Source organism: Equus quagga, chromosome 18 (genome assembly GCF_021613505.1).
Source record: "Equus quagga isolate Etosha38 chromosome 18, UCLA_HA_Equagga_1.0, whole genome shotgun sequence".
NCBI lineage: Eukaryota > Metazoa > Chordata > Mammalia > Perissodactyla > Equidae > Equus > Equus quagga.
The window spans coordinates 35,873,469-35,898,038 of NC_060284.1; the positions used below are offsets into that span (position 1 = coordinate 35,873,469).

General features: G+C 33.3%; 1 protein-coding gene across 1 annotated transcript in view; it reads right to left on the bottom strand.

The window, feature by feature from the left end:
• COL11A1 (collagen type XI alpha 1 chain) overlaps positions 1 to 24,570 on the bottom strand; it is a 195,556-nt gene that overhangs the window by 54,746 nt on the left and 116,240 nt on the right. Inside the window, exons 37-42 of the mRNA XM_046645774.1 lie at positions 22,561 to 22,614; positions 18,021 to 18,074; positions 15,220 to 15,327; positions 14,730 to 14,819; positions 14,418 to 14,471; positions 866 to 973 (exon numbers count right to left, since the gene is read on the bottom strand). Coding sequence (XP_046501730.1) covers positions 866 to 973; positions 14,418 to 14,471; positions 14,730 to 14,819; positions 15,220 to 15,327; positions 18,021 to 18,074; positions 22,561 to 22,614 — 468 coding nt within the window. The remainder of the gene's footprint in view (positions 1 to 865; positions 974 to 14,417; positions 14,472 to 14,729; positions 14,820 to 15,219; positions 15,328 to 18,020; positions 18,075 to 22,560; positions 22,615 to 24,570) is intronic.

The window sequence follows — 24,570 nt, forward strand, 5'->3', positions numbered from 1 at the left end:
ACAGTAATGAAAGAAAATGCATACAATGAGAGCAATTTACTAAATCTGAATCAACTTGCTAAAACTGAAGTCCTAGTGATAAAAAACTATTTTGAAAATTACTTAAAGGCTTAAACTAGATTACATATGTTAAGACATATGCATACAAAAGTATTAAATTCATATTTTTGTGTATTATGGTCAGCAATTTTTATCTACATTTATTGAATGAGTTTGTGTTTTAATCTTGGAGGATGAGAGAATGCTTTTTTTTCTTAGAAAGTTAATATGATTAAATCAAAAGCAGGAACAAAAATAGGGAAAAAATCTTGACAAAGGAACATAAACCAAATGAATGGAATAGTCCATAATCATTTTAATATAAAATTTTAAAATCCAATAAATGTAAGACAAAATAATTGGTCAGATCTTTCTCATCTCATTCACTGTAGATCAACACTCAGATTACATGAGAAAGGCAGCCACTTTCTATGGGTCTCATTTACAGACTATGGGAATAGTGGAAATGAAGTTGTATTACAAGAGGAGTGAAAAGTGCACACTTTTTGACTATAAAGCAGCAAGGTATAGTTTTAATCAAAACTCCAATTTTATTTTTTTAAAGGAGCAAAATCAGAAGCCTTTTACATTAATAATATCCAACTCCCTCAAAGGTATTAGGGTTTCATAAAGTATGGAAAAATGTCATCTTATTTAATTGAATTTGAAATTTTCTCTATTATAAATATAAAAAGAGGAGTGTTTTTATGCCAGGCACATATGCAAAGAGAATGCAGTAGAGTACGAAGAGCTAATATCCTTGAATAAAAAGTAATAGCTTGTGCAGGGTGGCAGTATAATATATTTTCTCTATTAAATTACTTACAGGAGCACCTTTCTCTCCAGCTGGACCGGGAGGACCCTGGGGTCCTGGACGCCCCGGCAAACCAATTGGGCCAGCTGTACCTGCTGATCCACGTTCTCCCGGTGAGCCCTAATACATGGGAAAGAAAGTATTTGTTATTAATGATGAAAAAAGTGATACTGGCTTCAGAATCACTATCTTAATAGTGGAATCTTATAGCATAGTAAATAATGTAAAAGTTACTTTTAGACAATTTTAAGATTTCAAACAGGAACAATTAGTACTATTTCAAAGATTAATTTCTAGCCCCCAATGTTAAATATAGACATTTAAGTTAGGACATATTGATAAGGTGAAAAAATATTTCAAAACTATTTCTATTTCATATTTTATAGAGGCTATCTTTTTTTCACTTGTGCTCACAATGCTTTGTAAAACATAAACACAATAAATCACTTCCTAATCAATTTTCTGCCTGTATTATTATGGACTGGCAGAATACACTTTCTAGACGAGTATTTCTCAAAGTGATTTTTGGGCTTCACCTCAAACTTGCTGAATGGCATTTTCAGAGTCCTAAAAATGAGTTCAGGAATTGTCATTGCATTAGGTTACAAACATAATTTTTTACATAATAAATTTTGATAATCACTATCTCAGAGTTTGGACTTTTTCCCAGAAAATAAGTCCTTAAATTTATCTTACAGTCCTGTAGGGACCATTGGGTTTTATTACGCACACTGACAAGATAATTCACATTTGATTAGGTACATCCAATTGAGTTTCAAAGAAGATGCCATATATTTTCAAGTAATTTTCTTTAAAATATACATAATATGTGAAATTAAAAAAAAACCAGTATGGATACTGCCTTCATAATAATTACCTCTAGCAATAATTTTAGAAAACACTATCTAAAGCAAGAATAAAAGAAAAGCAAACATATATTTACTAAGTCACGTAGAGTTCTTACGTGACTTAGTAACTTATTTACTACCTCCATTTTTATTTAAGAAAAGAAAACAAGAATGCTGTCTTTGGATTAGATTCCTAGATGGTTGGTGAAGTTATAATTTATCACTTTCTTCATGATTGAACTAAATGTGGAATATTAGGAAATATGATTATTAGTAGTTTTCTTTAATAATTAAGATGTTTAGATAATAAGATCATTTCAAAACTTATAAAAGAAATGACTTTTAAAAGGTGGAAGATACAATACTTTAACACATTTTCTAATATTATATTGCCATATAATTGAAAATCATTTTATTACACAAATATGAATTACTGACTTTGTTCTAATTTATATTTTTGTTAGCTAGAGAACTAATTATGTATCAACACAGGAACAATAATAACAATGAAACAATTTGTATTTACATAGTGCTTTACAATTTATGAGTCAGTTTCACATTGTTTGTCATTTTATTCTCACAAAATTCCATGGAATGGATAGTACAGTTGTAACATATCAGTTTTAAAAATGAGGAACCTGTGGCTCAAATAGGTTAGCCATCCTTCCTATAATCACATAACTAGTCAAGGGAAACCCTGACCTTGGACTCTTCCCTGTGCTTTCTTCACAAAGCTGTCCATTGCTTCTCCCTGATGAAAACATCAGTGACTCCCAGAGGCTATTTAATTGAAGTTTCTTTAAACTTATTACTTACTCAATTTTACTGAAACAGTCATTAATTAGAAAGGCTTATAAGAATATTTACTACCTAATTTCCTGACGTTATTTTTCTGGCTAAATTCATAAGGTACATGGAATAATTTTTGTTTAGCCAGTTATTGGAATATTAAAGCAATTAAAATAAATAGAGAGGATACAGACATGAGGTTACGGGAATAATTGAAGAGTAACACCAGAAAAAGTGATTTGTCTCTCATTTTTTCACTTTAGGATTAGTTGAACCACTGTTACAGTTTTTTTATTCATAGGGTATCAAACTTAGGAGATAGAAATAATTTACAGAAACTTTACCAAAAATATGGTTAAATAAATCATAAAATTTGAACTTGACATAAACAAAAAGTGGCAATTTTGACTATATATGTAAAAACAAACCCAGGAATTGTTCCTCATATTGCATAACAATAACGAAGAATTATGTGAAAATTAAATTTTTACCAATTACTTATTTCAAATACTAAAGAAGAAGAAATGATTACAAAGGAAAATTGCAGTTAGTATTTTTTAGATAATAAACGTCTACTCTGCCAAAATGTTCTTTTTAATTTGACAATATTAAAATATATTCTGTAAAAGGGTCACCCACAAGTGGTATAGCTGTTAACCAGGTGGCCGACTTCAAATGAATGAGTCCAGAGGCCAGTGCGGAAGAGAAAAATAAAAGGAGAGCCCTCTAAGTGTTGTACATTCAAGAAGTCCAACCCTAACAAGAAAGGAAAGCTCTGTCTCTATTTCTTAGAGAGGGAGGTCAGAAGCAAAGGCTGGAGGAGGAGGAGGAGGGAGAGGGAGGGCGAGAGAGAGCTGGGGAGAAGGAGAGAGAGACAGAGAGCAAGAGAGAGAGAGAAAGAAAGAGAGAGAAAGAAGGAGGAGGAAGAGAAGAACAAGGGCCTGAAATTGAGAGGAATGCAAAGGTGTTCCCCGGATTACACAAAAGAGAGAAAGAAAAAGTTCAGTAATGAAAGCAATATTTTTTTGGTAATAGAAAAATATCAATAGAAGACAATGTATAATATGCTCAGGGTGATTCTGTTTTATTCAGGTTAATACTAACATTCCTAAAAATAAATTTCTACTTTTCTGTAAAACTGATTTATTGAGAATCAATGTGCCCACAAGTGTGACTGTATTACATTTTTGTTTTAAATTTTTACCCATAAAACCTCAGAATAGGATTACTACCCATTGGTGTTATCAAATCTAAACTAAGCATTCAATTTAAGTGCTGAGATATTTTATTTGTAATTGGCTATACAAAAGGAGATGCAATTTTGATTTGTCAGGCCATGAAATCCTTCCCTCTAACCCTGCTTTAAATTTAAACCCCAACTGTTTGAAGATATCACATTAGACTGTGTTGAAGTTGACAGCTACGAGACCGGAATGATAAAAGGAGAGATTTTCTAGAAAGCAGAAGTGTATCTTAAGAGAATTTTATTGTTTCAATTAATGAGGCTACTAAACAATTATTATGTTAAATACTTTGTGTATGTAATATAATTTAATTTCTGTACAATTTTCTTCTTTTTCAGGTAAAAGTCATAAAGCTCAGGGTCTAGCTGATGTGCCTTGATTCACACAAAGTTTTTTCCTACAATGCTGAGTACTTCATGAATAGTGAACAAAAATTCCCTGATTGCTTGTAACACTATAATTCAAACATTGTGCTAAATTTTAATAAGTAGAAGAAATTTAGCCGTATAAGGCCACTTCTGCCAGAATAAGCTCATATTGGTTAAACACTCTCTCAAATGATAAAACTTTAAAGAACTGATGGTAATGCTCATCTCCTTTGTCCAGATAGTCAGTCTCTGTTATTCATATAGTTCATTTGAACTTTCATATACAATTCATTAGAATCTTTGCCCTTTGTCACTCTTGCTTAAAAGTTTATTTTTAATTTTCAACAACAACAAAGAATTGTTTTCAGTTTTGAGAATTATTCAACACACATGACACTCACTATGGGACTTTTTCATTAGGTTCTACCTCTGATTTTAAAAGTTAAGTATTTCTTTCTTATATGCAGAACTCTAAACAGTTTGAGTTAATGCATCTTTTTGAGAATATATTTATCCTTTATCTTCCCAGAAAAAGTCATATATACATACTCAGAAGTTTGTTTTTTTACTTTATATTTTAGTATTGTGATGTTAAAATTATTTTCTCCTAAAATATATCTCTCATTGTCCCTCTAACACAATATACCCACTTCTACCTCTGAATGTTTGGTTACACTTATATTCTATCTTGGAAAGTCTTTGGTCTTTTCCAGTACTGTTAAAATTCCAGCCATTCTTTAGGCCTGGGATAACAACCACCTTTTCCAAAAGTTGTATTATTCTGAGAATTTAAAGCATGAGACAGCCTTCTTAACATTCCTTACACAGTCTACCATAGTACTGTAGGTTTTCTACCATTATTTTCTGAAAGAATTAATTTAGCATTTGGAGTACTGAATTTTCTCCTGTAAATACCTCCATGATTTCTTCACTAACATTTCAAAAGCATAAAATACTTACTGTCTGCATTAAAGAGTTATAAATAGTAGTAATCAGTATAAAAAGATAAAATTAGAGATATGTATTGGTCTTTTTGTGAACATGATAGAAATGTTAAAAAATTTAGGATCTAAATGTAATCAGGTGTAATCAATAGAAATTTTCCAAATTTTCAGGACAAAGAACAGTAATCAAATGTACACTTTCCCTAGAAGACATAGTATAAAAATTAAGAGAAATATATATTTCCTTAACTAGGTATATTATGACTGACAAGTTACATGAAAATAACTCATGGTGTGTACTTAAGAAAAGAATGCTTGTTAATACTGAAGTCTGTTTAATACTGAAAACTAATCGAATACTTTCATGCATATCAAGTAGAGAAAGAATGCTGATTTGAAACAATAATGATGTGTATAGTCTGTAGATATTAAATATTATTTTTTATTACAAAGCTTAACTATTTTAATTATTCCCTTGGAGCATTCATAAGATTAAATTTCAGATTGCCACCTTGCTTGTGGAAAGTGCCTTAAAATTAACAATAAAAACATACTACTTTCGTTTAGTTAAAATATTGCTCATGATCATGTCATAGCTCGTTAACTTAGAAACAGTGGGTGAAAACAAGAAGAGACTATATTGATGTATATTTGTGCCCTAAAGTACAACTGCAATTTCCTTTTCCATTAATTACTTCAGACATTCTATGTCTAGATATTTTTAATAACAGCATGCACTGTAATGATTTTATTTGATACACCTATAAATGAAAAGTGAAAATCTCTGAAGATACATACTGATTAAACAAATGATATTACAAACTTCCAAATCTTATTTAAATATTCTCAGGTCAACTTTTAAAAGAATAAGCCTTATAAATCCTGTAGCCCCAACTGAATCACTGGAGAAGTCCCATTTCTTTCAAAAATGAAAATTTAAACCCAATATATTAAATAGAGAACATATTTACATATTCAACAAAAAAATAGTGAGAATCCACTCTCTTGACACTGACTGGGAATACAAAATGTACTATGGTAGGTTTCAGCCCCTGAGAAACTTACATTGCAAATAAATTTTTTTCCATAAAAGGTGGACATCGATAGTGATAGAAATCATTGCATTGCTTTATAACTGGCTGTAGTAAAGAACAGAGGGATTTACAACTGTCAGAAAAATAAAAACTTACATCTGAAACAAATATGTTTGGGTTTAAACATAGGTTAAATGGATAATTATCAGCTCCACAAATGCAGGATTTTTGCTTGTTTTTTTACTGGTCTCCAGCACCTCGAGCAGTTACCGGCACACAACAGACCCTAAGTAAATGTGCCAATTTCATGTGTGACATTTTCCTTTCCAGCACTGGAATCAATACCTTTCCCATCTTAAGCAAACTGATTACCCTCACTTGGTTAATATGGCTCACTTTTTTTGCCAATAAAATGGAGACAGAAATAGTTTGTCATTGGTTTTTCCATGTTTAATGTGGTGATAATATCTAAAGCTCTTTGAACAGTGCCTTAAAGTAGGAATGCAACAGATGTTAGAGAACTGTCCATAAAGAGCTAAATGTTTCAAAAGTAGATATGCGATTCAAATCATCATAGAAGAAAATTTTACAGAAAAGAATACTGAGGTCCAGAAGGTTATATGGAATAACAAGGTAATACTGTTAAAAGAAAGGTGCAGTTTTTCTACATAACAGTATCTTTAATCCTAATTTCAACTCTCTACAGCAATGATGGATATTTTACACATCAAAAGTTCTTAACTGGAACAAACTCACAGAAAAAGGGGCTAAAACCTATAGAAATATCATTTTCCCAATTTGTGATTTAAATAGCAATGAAAATGTAGTAAATTAAAAGTTTTCCAAAGGCAATGATACGTGTTGAATTACATGAATTATAATGACCATAATATCATAAAGTATTCTGTTATTTTAACACTAAACATTAACCACTACAGGTCGCTTGTTTTCAACTGCAAGGTGGACATTTACTAAGGGAAGAATTTACGTTTCTCTATTTAGTTACCTTTCTTTAACTTTACGTTAGCTTTACCCTCTTCTGCAGCTCCTTCACCTAAACCTCACAATGGTAATGAAACAAGAAGCAATAGCATCCCTTTATGTTCTTGGAGCACTGAAAACAGTGGTTATTTCTCCGACTCTTCACACAAAGGAGAACACCCAGATAAATATTTTCTTAGTTATTTTCACTGAGTGTTTCATATTCTGAAGAGCAGTTGTAAAGTAAATGAAAGTGGTAAACGGAAATTATCTCATCAGCATTCAGTTAAAAGGCAGCTCCCTAGAGAGAATAGAAGCTTAAACACAAAAAGTTCTTATGAACAAGATCTATATAAGTAGAAGGCGAAAAAGTCTACCCCTTTCTTTTTAAGGCCAAGTTGAAGTTCACGGCAAAACTAGTATGAGGTAATTTCTACTCTCCAGATTACATATATTTTAGGTCAGATAAGTTAAAAATTCAGATAAAATATCAAGCATTACCAGAATTTAAAGCATAAATTCGGAATGATTAAGTTGAAGTCCTGCAATATCTCAATCTTTGGTGAATGAGCCCCACCACCATCTCCATACTTTGCTCAGCCCTGGTTGGATGTCATAACAGTCCACTGAGATCTACTGGGGTTCCAATAGAGAAAACGTGCTTTATCTTAAAAAGTATAGTATAGGACCCAATTAGTCACTTGGTGTATAAGGAAAAGTCAGTGCAAAGAAGGTTCTCTGGAATAGGATGTAGGAAAAAAATTAGAAGAAATAAGAATTATGATAGGAAGGGTATGTAAACTCCTAAGGAAAAGATGACAACAGAAAGAAATAATAGCATAGAAAGACGAAAAGAGGGTCAGAAGCATCACGAGACAGTTACAAAACAGAAGTCAGAAGAAAGGTGTAAAGACTGATGGACAGCACAGTGGTGAAATCGTGGACATTTACTTTGTAGCAGCTTTGTATCTGGCTCCCTCTCATATACTTTCTTTATATATTAACCATAATGTGGTTGTAAAGATAGAGGGCTTTTACTAAACACGCTATTATATTTTTTTTAATCTCCTCATTTCCAGAGAAATAACTGTTGGCAATGAGGGGATTCCATCTCAGAAAAAATACATGGAAAGATTATGTAGGGAATACATTTTCCTTGATTTTGTTTCATGAAAATATAGACGGTAGGTGCAATCTGAGAATGTGCTGGCATGACATATTTGTATATACTCTGTTTACAGAAATATACAACATTTACTTGGTTTATATTCAACATGTGAGAGAAGTGGTGCACTGCCTTTCTCTTGCTGTTCCGTCCCTTGTTGTTTTCTGCCTTGTGTGTGGGCGTGAAGGCAGCCACTTAGTGAGTAAACCCCTTGATCAGAAAACATGCCTGTGATTTGACTGGCATCTATTACCAGCTCTTGGATACAACATCGTGCATACAGCGAACACTTGGTTTCTGCCAGACTTTAAAAACCCAAAGTCATAGCACCCTGCTGGGATAATTTTGTCTGTCTTAAGTGGGAGCAATAAAAAAATGTTTCTCAACATACGTTTACTCCTAGTAGCAAAACCTTTAAAGCACTATAAAATTGAAATACCAGTTCTTTGCTAAGAGGATTAAAATAGTGCTGAGTGCTTTAAGACTAAACTTAGCATACAGAAAACTTGCTTTTCATAGATAAAACAGATTTTTATTTATAGCTTCAACTTCAACATAATGCCTTTAGGCAAAAATCATTGTCCTCACCTCGTCTTCTTTGTTCTATCTTTTAACATAACACATTATTTACTATGTTATTTTATCTATCTCATATCTGTCTTCCTCAGTAAACCATAAGCTTTTTGCAGGAAATGTCCATTTAATGACTCTATATAACTTCAGTTTAATAGATTGTCTGGTATATTCAGATATTTATTTACTTACAATTTTTTTACAAAAGAAGGCTTATAGCAGCTTACAGAGAAGGTATAAAATATAAGAGAATATAAATAAGAAACAGTTAAGCAAGAAAAATGATAAGGAGGTAACTTTTTATTGGCATAAAATAGAACCAAGAATATTAGTAATCAAAAAATGCACACTATAAACTAAGGTTTTTCCCAACTGCAGGTCATGTTCCATTGGTGGGTTATGAAATCAATTTAATGGGTTTTGTCCAGCATTTTAAAATTTTAACTAGAATAAAATATAGATAATATTAAGGTACACCATATGTACTTTTTTTATAGTGAGTTGTAGTCAAAAAGTTACAAAAACAGTCATAAAGCAAAGAGTTATCTCCTCCACTGTCTCAATTTTGACTCCATGATTTCTGTAAGCCAAAGCAAAATGAGAAATCTAATTTTCATAATTTGTAACAGTTAAAAGAAAAAAATAAACCAGCTAACTTCTCAAGAAATTATAAGTATTTCCCAAGCTATGATTAGCAAGCGACGACTTCTGAGAATATTCATAATGAGGGCCCTGTCTAAAGTGATCTCCCATATCCTCAAATAGATCCCTTTGGTTGATGCAATTCTACACATCATTCCCTCTAAACACAGGCCATTGGCATCACAGCCACACCTAGCACAGGTCAATAAATCTGCTGCTATAGGATGTCATAGCAACATGATACAAATAGCCTGGTCTATGTTTCTGATTGCATGGATTATGGACAAAGAGAATGGATGCCAAATACATTTATAAATGAGTAAATGGATACAAGGACAGATGGATGACTACTAAATATTATATTTTGCTTTGTATGGGTCAGAAAAAACAAGAATATAGTGTAAAAGGTGCATAATTGTGTCATGTACAAACTTGACAAATCTCACTGTGAGCAAGAGTTGTTAACTGATAAAGCCTTGCTTAGAGTTTTCAGTTTCAGTTCATTGATAACTTGTGCAATGAGGGGATTTATTATTTCTCTCGTAATCCAGAAATATAGAGTACAACTCTGCTTAAGAATTGTATTCTAGGATAAAGAAGCTAAGGATTCAACAGCATATTGAAAAACATCTTAAGGATTCCACCTGTTGACTTGTTTAAGTAATTTAATCTTTGATTTATTCAAATTAAGCAACAGTTATAAAGAGTACATATAGGAATATTACAGCCCAGTGAGCTGTAATATTAGCTCCTCTAACTCTCCTCCTTCTAACAAAATTGTTCACAGTTGAGAAAGGTCAAGAGGACTTGGCAAAATGGAAACAAAATAGAGAGAGAGAGAAAGAAAGGGACAGGGAACTTAAGCAGATGTTTACAGAGTAAGAGATATACTCATCTGGAAATGAGTCTATATAATGTGCTATCATGGATTTTTGTCTTCAAAAGACTATGAACTTGGGCAAGTTGTTTACCTTCTCTAAGCCTCAGATCTCTTGCCTTTAAAAATGGAACGATAGTATCTACCAGGCCAGGCTGCAAGAATCAAATAGAATAATGATTATAAAGTTCCTAGAATTAAGAGTTGAAAGAGTAAACTGTTTAAACATTTCATTTCCTTTTTCTGTTTTTCTATTTTCTATTTTCTTTACCCTTCACATTCTTTAGTCACATTCTTTTTCTCCAAGAACTCATTACTTTATTTTCTCCTTAATACAAATAACTGCAAAATCTCCATCTCTCTCTGTTTCTGTGAATTTCAGTCCTGCAACTTACTATTATTTGGTCAATATCCCAAAAGTAAAGTTAATAATATGATGTAAACTCAGACCAATCTATTATAGAATCAAGGAGTTCTACAGCATATTCTTACGCCTTTATCTGTATGACTTAAAATTTCATAATCTCTCACCAACTGACGAGTTATTTCCCTCCATTTTGATGTCATCTTTTTTGATAAACATGACATAACAGAACCTGTTATCTTTTTTGCCAAAGAATACACCACTCCTGATTTTGTGCTTTTAATATCAATTGCAAGGTAACCCCACAGCAAGTCTTGAACCTCAAAAAATAAGAATTAATAGTAACAAACTTTCTGGATAAGTAATGGTTTACATTCAGAAAGTTAACAGTTTTTTGTTTTAATCTTAGTCATCTGGAATAAAAGTTTTTCAAAATCAGATTTCACATGCACATAATTGCTTTAAATGGAGTAAATGACAGCTTGTTTAGCACTTGTTGGAGGAGTCATCATCATGAACCTCTTTATTTTATAGCAATTACAGCAATAGTGTAAGGAACTAATAAATATGGATATCTTTCCTGTTAGTGGTTTGTCTTCTGTCGACTTTAAGGAAGAATTTTAATTGGTTGATGCCTACAGTATTGGATACGTGAATTTCTTATAAGAATAGGTGTTACCTCCAAATGAATAAACTCACAGGGAGCATCTGTGGAGCATTTCTGTTGGCAAAGTATAAAAGCCTTTTAAAACCTTTTGTGACTGCTAAGAGATTTTGGGTTTTCGTGTGAGAATGTTTTGTGTTTGTTGTTGTTCTTGACCAGGTGAAATTGCTCCAGGCATGGAAGGCATCACTAAACTGTCATTCCCACAGGGACACAAGCTTGAGGTCATCATTCAGGTTTCATCTTTCCTCACTGTCCATTTCCAATCTAAATCTAAATCCTACAATCCTGCCTTCCTAGTGTTACCTCTGCGCTGTCCTTTCACTTCCCACTGCCCTAGTCATTGGCTCACTCATATTATGACATTGATCACTGGATTTGTATGCTCATAGAGTCTCTCCACCTGTTATATATTACACATGAGTGATGATTTTTTTCCCTAAAACTTTAATTTTTTTACTCCACTTGCTCCCCAAGTTTCAAATCTTCAAATTATTTCAACTTGGCATTTTAGAGCTTCAATGATCATATCCTGTATTATATTTCTGCTTTAGCTTCACAATATGTAAACACATAGCAAAGTGCCGGGATCCTAGCAAGAATTCATCAAATTTTAGTCCTTTTCCGAAGGTGCTCCACTTCGGTAAGACCAGACATTCCCTAAACACCTTATCATTTTCCTAATACCATTTTCTTAATCTTAAATGATTTTGTAATCCTCTGCACTCTGTGAAGCCAAGTTCAAGCGCCACCTCCCATGTGACCCTTCCGCTGATTTCTCTCCTCTCCCTCCCATCCTTGCATAGTTACCATTTATTGTTTGTATGTCATCAGGCATTTAATCATTGACTGTCTTATAGTGCTGTTTAGTCTTTGGTGTGTTTATTTTCAAAACTATTTACCTTATTTTAAGTCTGTTAAAGGGATATCTTCCATGGAGCTTAACTATATACAGGGAAGTAAATAGTAATAACCAAATAAATGGTTGTTGAAGCCGGTTAAATAAATATTAGATTTTTATATCATATTTAATATGTTATTCTACATGTAACTGGATTATTGTTTACTAACATCCTGTTAAAGTGTATCTCTTGGGTATATTATTTCCCCTATAAATACATTGATTTCAACTGTTCTAAACATTTGGAATAGAATTGTTTCCTTGATCTCAAAAAATAACTTTAAACAATTTAATCTTTCCGATCATAATTCAGGTTTTACAGACATACTAATCATTGATCTTAAGTAAATATATATATATACACATACATATATTCCTAAAATAAAAGCACTTTAGAACCTGAATATCTAGTTAAATGGATTGCATTGTACTAAAAATTTTCAAGGTTCTATGCTTAAATAGGAAATTTTTGTCTTATTCAGCTGTTGTTCCTACTATTGCTATCACACTAACTTATGAGGATATTTAAAAATGTTCCACATAAATTTATGAATTTTACGAATATGGAAAGTCAAATATAGTTACCAAAATATTTTATTTTTCTTTTAAAAAAAATCTTTACCAGATGCCTATACATACCTTAATCATTGTAATATGACATTTGCACGATCTACAGATTAAATAGAATGCTAATCAGTCTGCCAAAGGTTATATTGCTGTGTTCTCAGTGTTAACTATGATATATACACTTTACTCCAATATCAGGCTTTATGATGATTCATATAAGTAGATACAGAATGATTACTGTGTATCAGGCACTGTGCTGTGAAGGCAACCAAAATAATACAGGGAACTCACAGTCTAATGAGACAATCAATTATATTCCAATGTAATTTCTAAAATACAAATTATAACACAGAGTGCTGAGGGTGAAGAAATTTCAATAATAAATGAAATGGAGGCAAACTCTCCAAAGACAACTTTATACAGATTTAACACTAAGCTTGATCTCTATGGATGAGTAGGATCTTTGTCAAGTAGTGAAAGACAAATTGGGGTTTCTTGGAAGAAGGGGAAAATGAAAAAGTATTTTCTCTGCAAAGTATAAAAGATCACAGTAGTTTGAGAAGCAAGAAGTTCGATGCACTAGATTGTGTAGAATTAGAGGGCAGACAATAAGGAAAATAAAGTAGGCTATGGCGATTGGGATCAAATTGTGAAGGTGACTTGTTGGTCATGATGAGGAGTTTTTGGTTCTGAAAGTAGCATGGGACCATGAGATATATATAAGCAGAGGAACGGCAGTTAAGGATATGTAACTATAATTCTAGAATCAGAGGGCAAAACTGACTAAAGAGGGTAAGAAAATGGAGCCAAGGAGATGAGTTAAGACACTTAAGCAAGGAGAGACAAGAAAGATTCTGAACAAAGGTAGTGGTAGTGGAAATGAAGAAAAAGGGTCAAATTAAAGAAACATTTTGAAGATAGAACTAATATGACTTCAACACGTTGTATGAGGAAGTTGAGAGGGAATTAAGGCAACTTTCAGCTTTTCAGATTGCCTAAATAAACTGAGAATGAGAAGAGGCCACTAAAATTGTTAGTTTGGCTGTTACTGGTAACCTTTCAGAGTACAGAGATGAACAATGGTGACTTTATGAAAAAATGAAGGCTGTATTTGATTGCTTTCTTAGGGATTGAAATATATCTCAAAAAAAGGAAAGGTAAAGTAAAAGTATGATATTTACTCATTTACCAATTATTTCATAAGGTTACATTGACTAAATAAAGCAATCTGGATAATACTTAAAATGAATATATGCCTTTCATACTCATGAGATTTTTTAAAAAGCATTGACAAAATTCAATTCTCACCAAGTACTCAGAATCAGAAAAATTATGATTTATTTCCTAGGGTATTGTAAGAGGCAAGGCAGATCCTTTTACCTCCCAACAGCAGCAGTGGAATAAATATTTCCAGTCATCTAAACTCTTCTGTTTCTGCACTCATTAGTGCATGCAATTAGTAGAAACCAGGCACTGACTGATTTGATTGACATGTGTTTATTTTCTTGCCCACACACTGTGGGATCACAGCATGAGCGTAATGAAAGAAGAGCTGTAATTTGCAACCATGTATAGCGTGGATATTTATTATAATCATACTTACAACTGGACCTGGTGGGCCCTGGGGACCTTCCCCTCCTTTCAGTCCAGGTGCACCCTAGGAAAAGTGAAAAAACAAAGAAAATGAATCAATCTGAATTAATATAAATAGGAGGAGATGTATGATTGATAAAATGAGGATGCTAGGAAGTATTTTTAGACACAAATACATATTGTTATATATCTTATGATAATCAATGCATATTCTTACATATTTTCCCTTAGTTACTCATGAATCTTTATTTAGTTAGGACCTGAAAAAAATACTTCTAATAAGCAATTTCGTTCAAATGCTTTCTCTATATGTTGATTATACCTGAGCTCCAGGAAGACCTCTTTCACCTGGGAAACCACGTAGTCCTGCCGGTCCATCTTTCCCTGAGATACCTTGAGGACCTGGGTCACCCTAAAGAGTATAATACACATCCATTATGCCGAGTAATTTCTATACATGCTTCCTCAAACAAAATTGTGATTAACTCTAACCTACTATAAGTAAAGTCTGAATGTCATTTAATGATGAGAATATTGTGCAGAATGCCTTATGTGTTACAATGAACTAACCATTACCTATATTTATGAGTGATATAAATGGATTGTTTTATGGTCAAGGAGGAGAAGTGGTCTTAGGTTATTGTTCAGTCGTGCCTTGAAGTACAGTAAACTGAATATTTTACTGACATATCTTTCTGACATTCATTTAAATACCATGCCATCATTTAGAGAATCTACGGACAAGCGATGGAAGCTACAGTGAAAAGTAAACGGATGTTTTCAGTCAAGAAAATTCCTTGAGCATGTTGTACCTTTGCACCTTCTTTTCCTGCAGCACCAGGAAGACCTTGCTCACCAGGAGGTCCAGGAGGGCCAGGATGTCCACGCTCACCTATTGGGCCAGTCTCACCAGTTGGTCCCTAAATTGGATAAGGAAACCTTTATTAGATTGCTTTTTTATGTTTGGCAAAGATAATCCAAATAAATAAACCCAAACTCAAAATAAATATTACTCTCTTTCACAAAAGTTTATCATTCTCATATATTTTCATGATGTCCTACAAAACACTTCATATAAAGCACTGAAAGCAGCACATCTGAGAAGAGTCTAAAAAGATTATGTGTAATCTTGGTTAGAATCTGAGTGTACGAGACAAATATATAGATAGATTCAAAGAGATGTTTTCTTTGTTTAATACCAGAATTGCTTCAGGATGAGGCCACTCCATGTATTGTTAAAGACTGTGGTTTTTCACTACAGTTTTGTCCCATTCCCTCTTTTTAAATAAGGTGTCGAATGAGTTTAGGAGTAAAAGAGGCTTTGGTACCACATTGGTAGCTGCTCAACGAATCGCCGCTTGATGATAAGCCCAGGTCCCCGAGAACTCAACAACCAAAGTGGTTCTCCTTGGAATTTCCATGGTTGGAGACCTCCCTATTGTTAATCTGCATTCATTTGACAGAGTCTAGAGAATGCAGCAGGCAGATCCTAAAGGCCATGAGTTTGAGCTGGCAGTTCCTCTCAGCCGAAGGCGGTAACAAATAGCTCACTGCCTTAAATTGCTGCAAATGCCAAAGTGAAAAATGTTAGGTCATTTATGCGTCCCCTGCGTGCTGCCGTTTTCTGGTGCTAGAGTTTAATGAGCTTTCAAGTGTAAATAGAGAATGGTGACCAGTTGCTCTCTATCTCCACTTAGAATAAAGCAAAATGAAGGATTTAAGTTAAAGATATATAAAGGAAAAGTTTCCAGATGGTAGGGTTGTTAAGCAGGGGAATGCGTTACTGAAGTTGTTTCTGAAATATCATTCTTTGTTATTTTTCTAAAAATGCAACAGATTCTAACCTTTTGGTCTTGAGTAAAGAACACATCTGCCCCAAATTTGAGTGTACATTCCTAGGTTTAAATTCCTTTAATTATGTATTGCTGAAAGTCCCCAACTTACCATTAATGTGCAAACATGTCCTCTCAAAGGAATTTTTCCTTAAATATCTGACCAGAATTTCAATAGTAAGGAATGCAAAATTGATCCTAATTTAACGGCTATCACCATTGAGACAAAAATGAGCAGTGATTCACACAGTTGTACAAAAAAAGGAGTGAATATCAAGTATTGCAATCAATATTGCTCCTATTAAATCACCTTCTTTGTCCTAACATGAAAATATGGTTACATTTGAAATAGGCAATTGGATTTTCTTTCTTAAAAGGACCAATATAAGAAAAATAATTCAATGACGATGCATGCTCAATAAAACACCTGCTGCTTTTATGCATTAGAGTAGGGAGAAAAAAAGAACACAGGTCCTGAAATATTCAGTTAAGTCCCCAATATTGGAATCTAATTCCATTTCTGTTCATGGATATGTAACATAAAAGGAATCATTCTTGCAGTTAAATTTTTTCACAGAATATTGTTGTCAAGTTGTTTGAAATAGAAAAATAACAATATTTTTGGAGGAAGCTAATTACAGAGGGGCTATTTTTTTCTTAATTAAAATTGATAGTTAAAAGGAGGGCTTCAGCATAAAAAAGGTATGCAAAAAGCATCATGCACACTGTGTTTTCTTTATAACGGAATGAACAGTTAGCATTTTCTGTGGCTCAGGATTAATCTTCTAAATAAAATGATCAACTAATCCAAGAATTCTTCATTTCTGCTTCAATCACACATATTCCTAGAAAGAAGATGCAGTTTCTTGATTCTTTGTGTGTGTGTATTTGGACGTTGGTGTTTGTTTGTGTGTTTGAATTACAAAGTGTTAAGAACTAATAGGCTGAGAGAAGTCTATTTAAACCAATTAATTAAAACACTTATTCAACTGCTCTTGCTCTTTTGCTATAATTTGTTATTAGCAGGGGTAGAATTCCAGCTGTGTAAACTAAATGCGTCCTGTCCATTCAACATGCTTTGCCAGAATCCAAATATTATTTTCTATTCCCATGAATTATTCTCTACAGCTATTTAATATCATAATCAGGATACTGCTTCAATTTTTGAGACTCTTTCTGCTACCTATCTTGAAAAAGCTACTTGTTTTTGCCATTATTTCAGGATACTCAAAGATTAAAAATCGACTATTTTATCACTGATGGAAATCGTTGTTATGAAGACAAAAATCTTAAGAAATATATAATATACTACAAGTACTAAAATTTTAGAAGAAAATTGTTCTCAAAGCTTTACATTATATTTCTAACATATTATACTTCTAAATCTAATTTAAACTAAGAAAACAAGTCATTTTTAATTTGAAATTCTTGGAAAAGATGATGGCCAATCTATTTAACAAAGCATTTTGGTGTTGTAAGCAGATGGTGCTATGGTCAGGCTATTGCGTTAACTGCATTGTGAATTTTCTTACTTATTTTCATCATTTATTTTATTCTTCCCTTTTATTCATTCAGGCAATTGAAAAAGCACTTTAGTTAAGTAATACTTTGCTGAAGTTTACTCGATGTAGGCAAGTTGTGTATATTTAAATACTATCTGAAATATAAAAATATATCATTTTCAATCATAATAAAATGGGAAGGTTTTGCACAACTTAGGAAAGGTGAAAATATAAACAGAAAATTTAATCTTGTTAGAGAAATAAAGTAATGAAATTTACCTGTGGTCCAACAACACCTCCTGGTCCAGGAGGGCCAGTCTTGCCTTGGAATCCCTAAGGGAAGAAAGCATAATCCATAAAAGCTGGGCAGGACACAAAACACAAATTAAAATTCTCTGAGACAATTGAATAACTCACATTTAAAGAAATTCATCTTTTGGCTAAAAATACTTATTTTTAAGTGCTTTTAAATTATTATATTCCAGTTATCCTTAATATTCAAAATTTATTGTCTTCACTATTTCACTCTGTAGTCCAATGATTACTTCCAATAAGTAAAAGAGAAAAGAAAATAAAAGGATGAAGCTGGAACAAAAATGTGTTCTTAACTCTGTTACACCAGGTCAAACAACATAAAGAATTTAAACCTAGCAATGTTTATGGATGAAATAAATGATGATTTAGACACTCTTTGAAACAGGACATTGTTTCTATATAAGGAGATAAATCTACAGTCTGTGATCATAATGCATTTCTATTTCCTGCATTCCAACAATCTCATAAAATAAAATGATATACAAGAATAAATTTATTTAAAAATACTTTGCATGATTAGTAATCATTTCAGCATTTTATCAGTGTTCTTTCTTAAAACCAAAAAGAATATACTTACAAACGTACCTTGCACATAATGCAGTCATTAAAATAAAATCCGCTAGACGTGAGCAGCGTGTGCTCACTAAGCAAAGCCTGTGGGCATATTCTGGTATCTCTATTTCTCTAGATTCGTGGGTTATTCATTCTGCATGACTGTATTATGATTGGCAAATTACTTTCTCATGTAAATTAACTTACTTTTAACAGTTGGAGAAATAGATTCAAAATACCGGGAGGAAAACCTTCCAAAGAACTGAATTAAAGCATATAGTATCTTTAAAAGTTTTATTCGCTATAACATCAGACTGAAAATAATGTTAGAAAGCAAACAGCAGAAACTGGTAGCACCATGTTTGTATTACAACTGTCCAGATAATTATGATTAAATTATTTATAATAAAATTTCATAAGTAAGAAAAGGAAAAGAATCTGTATTTATAGTTATTTAATTGATGTTACAGGGAAAGAAAACAGATTTCTCTTATTTTTTAAGTCCTTTAATTCTTAAGACCATCAGGATTCCACTTGAGCTATCACCCCTAAGAGCAAACGTATCAATGAAATAGAATTTATTTAGCATTTTATAAACAAAATAGTAGCTTGATTGCTTAATTTTAACTTTTCGGCAGCTTACTGGTTTGGAAATTTACACACACACTCATATATACATACATATATAAGCACATATATACATTTGTGTGTATAATATATGTGTGTATGTGTGTGTGTGTATACATATATTTTTTTCTTTTCCACTGAGACCTAACAGCTTGCTGTTTCTCTTACCCATTTGTTCAAAAGATTTAGTTTCATACTGTACCTACTCCTTATATTATCTCAATAATCTCCATGGCCACAATTGTTATCTATATGCTGGTGAATTCCTCTACAGCAAACTATTTCTCAAACTCTAATCTGTGCTGAGTCCTAAAATTCTCTCAGCAGGTGACCACCGGACATTTCCAATCATATCTTATGCTCTCTCCCAACTTAACCATCCTGATGTGGAGCTCACTAAATGAATCCTTTCCTTTGCTTTTCCTCCTGTGTTCTCTCCCTTTATTAGCAGAGTGCCTTCAGATCCCAGGCTTTCCTTCAGCTCACACTCTGTCATTTAATCCTACTGTGTCATCTTAGAGACTCTCTCAAATACAGCTTCTTCTCTCTTGTCTTGTAGACCCGTTTTATTCCAACAGTAATCACCACTTTCCCTGACCAGTTTCTCAAGTCAGGCTCACTCACCTGTCCACTTCAGCCAGAGTCACCATCTCACAAAAACAAATCTAATCAACTCATTGCTGAGCATACATAATGAGCATCCATTACTGAGTCTGTCACTCCAGTTACCTCTTTGCTTTGAAAAGAAGTCCTAAATTCTAGTCATGTTGATTTTCTCACCTTTCCCTGAATAGCCATACACCATATACTTGCACAGCTTATTCACTCTGTCTGGATTACCCTTCTCCCAATTTCTAATCACTAAGTTTGATGTGAAGATGTAAATCCAATTCTGAACTTAAAAAAAATTAAAGTCTTATAAACTTTTTTCTTAGTGACTGTGAGAGCAAGAAGAGCACACAAAAAATGACTGCAAATTAACTAATGATGAAAATTAAATGATTAAAAATCAATGCTTAATTGAGGAAATTCTGTGAAAAATTCGCAACCCAGTCTTGCACTCATACTTTCCAAGAGGAAAGAGAAAAGCTTGAGTGCTACCACATCTGAGTGGGGGATAGATTTGGGAGGAGCTGGAAGACAGCATTGTCCGTATGTCTGTTCATTCAAAACACTCGTAGTGTTTGCAAGTATCTAATAAATCTCACCCTAGGAATCTTACAAATAAACCACGTACAAGAAAACTTTTATAGTTCAGAATGGAGGATGCTGGTTTAACATTGTCATATAATATGACTACGCCTGACATTTAAATTTAGCATAACAAGTTAAATCATGTTTTTCAAAGTTCTTGCAAACAGAAATAAATCTGACACATGGGTAATTAGAAAAACCTCCTGTAAAACCCAATAAAAATGTAACTTCTATTCTGATCATCTCTAACGGAGTGAGTTAATTTTAGGAGCAATGCAGGATTTGGCACTTGCTGAGACAAATTTGGCTTATTTCAGTATAATAAAAACTATTTCTAATTATTTTTTGTAAAGGCCTAGTGGCCTTACAAAGCTTTGAATTGTAAGACATCAGAATGAACCTGCAATTCAAGGATTTCTGACTGGGGACAAATCTCAAATATAACAGAAGGATTTCTTGTTTAGTATAAGCTAACACATATATAGCAAAATATAGCTGCTCTAGATTCTGACTCTTGTCTAAGCCAATCTTTTGAATCCCAGTCAGCACAGAACAAGGTGAAAAGGAAGGTTCCTGGCTATGGGGTAATTCACCATTGCTCATAAAAGTGGATTTGAAATCAGGAATACAATTTTCCAGGAATAATTCTAGCCTTTGTCGATGAAAAAGTACGAGATGAGAACATCCATCCTAGACTCATTAGTTGGTATGCTGTTTTTCTTCTTTGTTTAAATTCTAATGTTATATATAATACTGGTTACTTTGGATAGACACAGTAGCTCTTGATTAAATAGAAGAAAAAAGGGATTTTTATATTGGTAGTTCATTAGGTATCTCTCCTCAAAAAACAGTTTGGAAATATTCTAGAGTTATCCCCAGGAACTTACAAGACGACTTAGTTAAAAATGATTGACTGCAAGGTTTGAACAAGAATGCATTTGCAAATGCAGATTCTTCTTTAGAGAGTTTATTTTATGCTCCTCATGCAGATGTCATTCCCAGGTGGAAATCCAAACAATTTTACTCTTTGGTCTCAATGAATCATTCTTGATTGTGTTTTTTAAATCCAAGACTTTGAAGTTTACAATCCGACTAAAACTAAGAAATTGTTACACTAAGAATTGTCACTTGATGAGCAAAACAGGAATTGGGTGGCTGCTGATGGATCGTTTCCCCTACACAGAAAATCATCATGTTTTCAGATTTGTTAGCATCTACTTTGATGCAACTCCAAACATGTCTTTGTGCTGGCAGAATGCCCTAAAATGATTTTGAGCTCATAGTCAAAAGTAGTCGGTGTTGTAGTTTCCTTAAGAAATCTGGATGAAATTAATCAATGGTGAGAACCAAGAACTGATTCTGAGGTAACATGCTAATCCATGATGATTTTTGATTAGACTAACAATCCACTGAAATAGCCTGACATATGGTTTTGTAACATGGCAGAATAAATAAAGAAACCCACCAGGATCCCTAAACCGGAGTTGAGCTGCCAGATTCCCCTCTACCCAAATCATTGTTATACACATAAGTTTGCTCAATTTATTTAATGTTATATTCCTCATAATCTTAAAATAAAATTGTTACATTTTTCCATTTACATTTCCTTACTTGAGGTGAGAGGATGCGTTTGACCTAGTTCCAGATCAATTACGCCTTATGTTTCCAACATCACAAAATATTTTCTCTCTTAGTTCTGAATAGATAGTGTATTATCTCCATGGTTTACTGTCATGTGCTTCCTTTAGAGAGTGGAAAAGTGATAGGGTTGGGTGGAATATATCTGTAAACAAAGACTTCAATGAAAGGGTTAAGGTTGATAACCTTGTGGGGGCTTCCAAAAGATAACGGGATCTTCTCCACCAGCTCATGTCTCAAGTGCTGCCTTGACAATAAAGACAATCGAATGAAGTAATGTCCCATGTCCTCAAGTATATTCATGTAGGTGTTTAGATACAAACAAGGATCTATTTATGCATCTTTTTGAGATATTTTAATAAAAGTTTCAATGAAATTAATTCCTCCATTGTCCCTAACTTGGTAATTGAGCTGTCAATAATAAAGCAGCTTTCTGTGAAATAATGAGGTGCTAAAGATGGAACATTTCAATCAGAATGATGGGGTCACTTACAGTCTCTCCACGTTGCCCAGGGTGTCCAGGCAGGCCATCCTTGCCAGGTGGTCCCTAAAATGACAAATATTAAACACCATACATTATAAATATTTCTTAAATTGTTTCATAGCCTAAATGTAATACATTAGACAATTTTCTTATATTTTTATTAGATATCATATCTTGATGTTCTGTTGATTTTATACCTGATATTATGCGTATCTATCTCTTTAGTACAATTCTTCCATAACTGAGACGAAGAGAAAATTATGTAACTCTATTCTGAACGTTTTACTTTTAAAGTAGCTCATTAGTATCTATCTTTTTAAAAAGCATATTCAAAATGTTAGCTCTTCAGTATTTGAGAAATGAATATTTTCTTCTCTTTTTGGTGATCTTTTCCTAATTCAATTTCCTGTGCATCAAGACTTGGATAACAGAGAAAGATAGTGTCCTCTAGTGGTGGTCTGAGCTTCTAACGGACAAGAATGAAAAGAAACAAACTCATAGACAATGGCACTTTACCTCAATTGCTTCAGGTAAAGGAAACAAAGAGCTATGCTCAATTGTAAAAGTCACCAGGATCAAGCCAGTAGATTTTCTTAAACATCCTCTTGGAAGCATAACATTTATTAAGCACTGGAGAGCAAATTTCCTATGCTATCACTGTCTGTAAAGGATGCTGTCTTTATCATGACTGAAGAAATAAATGAAGCAATTAACTAAGTACTTAACTCTGTGAGGTTCCTAAGTTTTAGATAGTTCGTAGAAATAGATTGCTTCTTTAGGCTGCATTATGGATTATTCATCCTACTCAGAAACCACTAAGTATCAAGTTCAAGTTTCAAAACATGTTTAATAGGTATAGGCAGAAATATTCTCACTCTTCTGGATAAATGAAGAGAAATGATCATTCTAACAACATTTTTAATGACAACAGATATACTTCTCACAATATGTTATTTATTTAAACAAATATATTTATTTATTTAAACAAATACATTATTTACATAAACCTATTTTCAAATATCAATTCTTTTTATACTGAGTGAGAAGAAGGCTTTATTTCAAAATAAGACCATTTTCACACATAACTTTCCTCCACTGGAGTAAGACTTTTTCTAGCTTGGCTACAACACTTCAGGAGAAAGGCTTTGTGACAGTGCCCAGGACCAGCTCTGCTCCCTGATCTCATCTTTGCTGACACACTGGTTGCCATGAGAATTAGCAGCTCTAGTGGAAGATTGCTATTATGATATTTCATAAGGTCATTGCTTGCTCAATGATTTGCTCATGTTTTCCAGGACCACCTCAGTGATTCTAGTACCATCCTCCCCAAAAGACCAAACCTACAATGCTTTTAACCAAGCCCCCAGAACGTTATTGGACATCATTTAGCCATTTTTTCTTTCAAATCATGTACTACATATCTATGTAGTGGGCACTAAGTGTATAGTGATATAAGATATAGCTCTGCCCTCAGTCTAGAGGTGAAACATAAAAATAAGCAGTTAATTGCTGGTAGACTTCATCTAGGTTCAGTATTTCAAAACAGTAAATAAAAGTGAATTCTGTGCTTTACCACTATTTTGATACATATGGGAAAAAACGTGCTGTCAATTAGGGGCAGTAGTAAGTTTTAACTAAAACATAGAGGGTGACAGCTAAAGGATAATAATGGATAATAATTATGAGTTTTCTTTTTCTCACCATACTAAAATGCTTCTCAAAAGATCTGTTCTGCCACCAGCATAAGCTATTTACATCTTTTCTAACAAATCTGTAAATATGAAAGTTAAATATCTCGGAGCCGGCCCCGTGGCCGAGTGGTTAAGTCTGTGAGCTCTGCTTCGGTGGCCCAAGGTTTCGCTAGTTTGGATCCTGGGGGCAAACATGGCACCACTCGTCAGGCCATGCTGAGGCGGTGTCCCACATAGCACAACCAGAGGCACTCACAACTAGAATATACAACTATGTACCGGGGGGCTTTGGGGAGAAGAAGAAAAAAAAAAGATTGGCAACAGATGT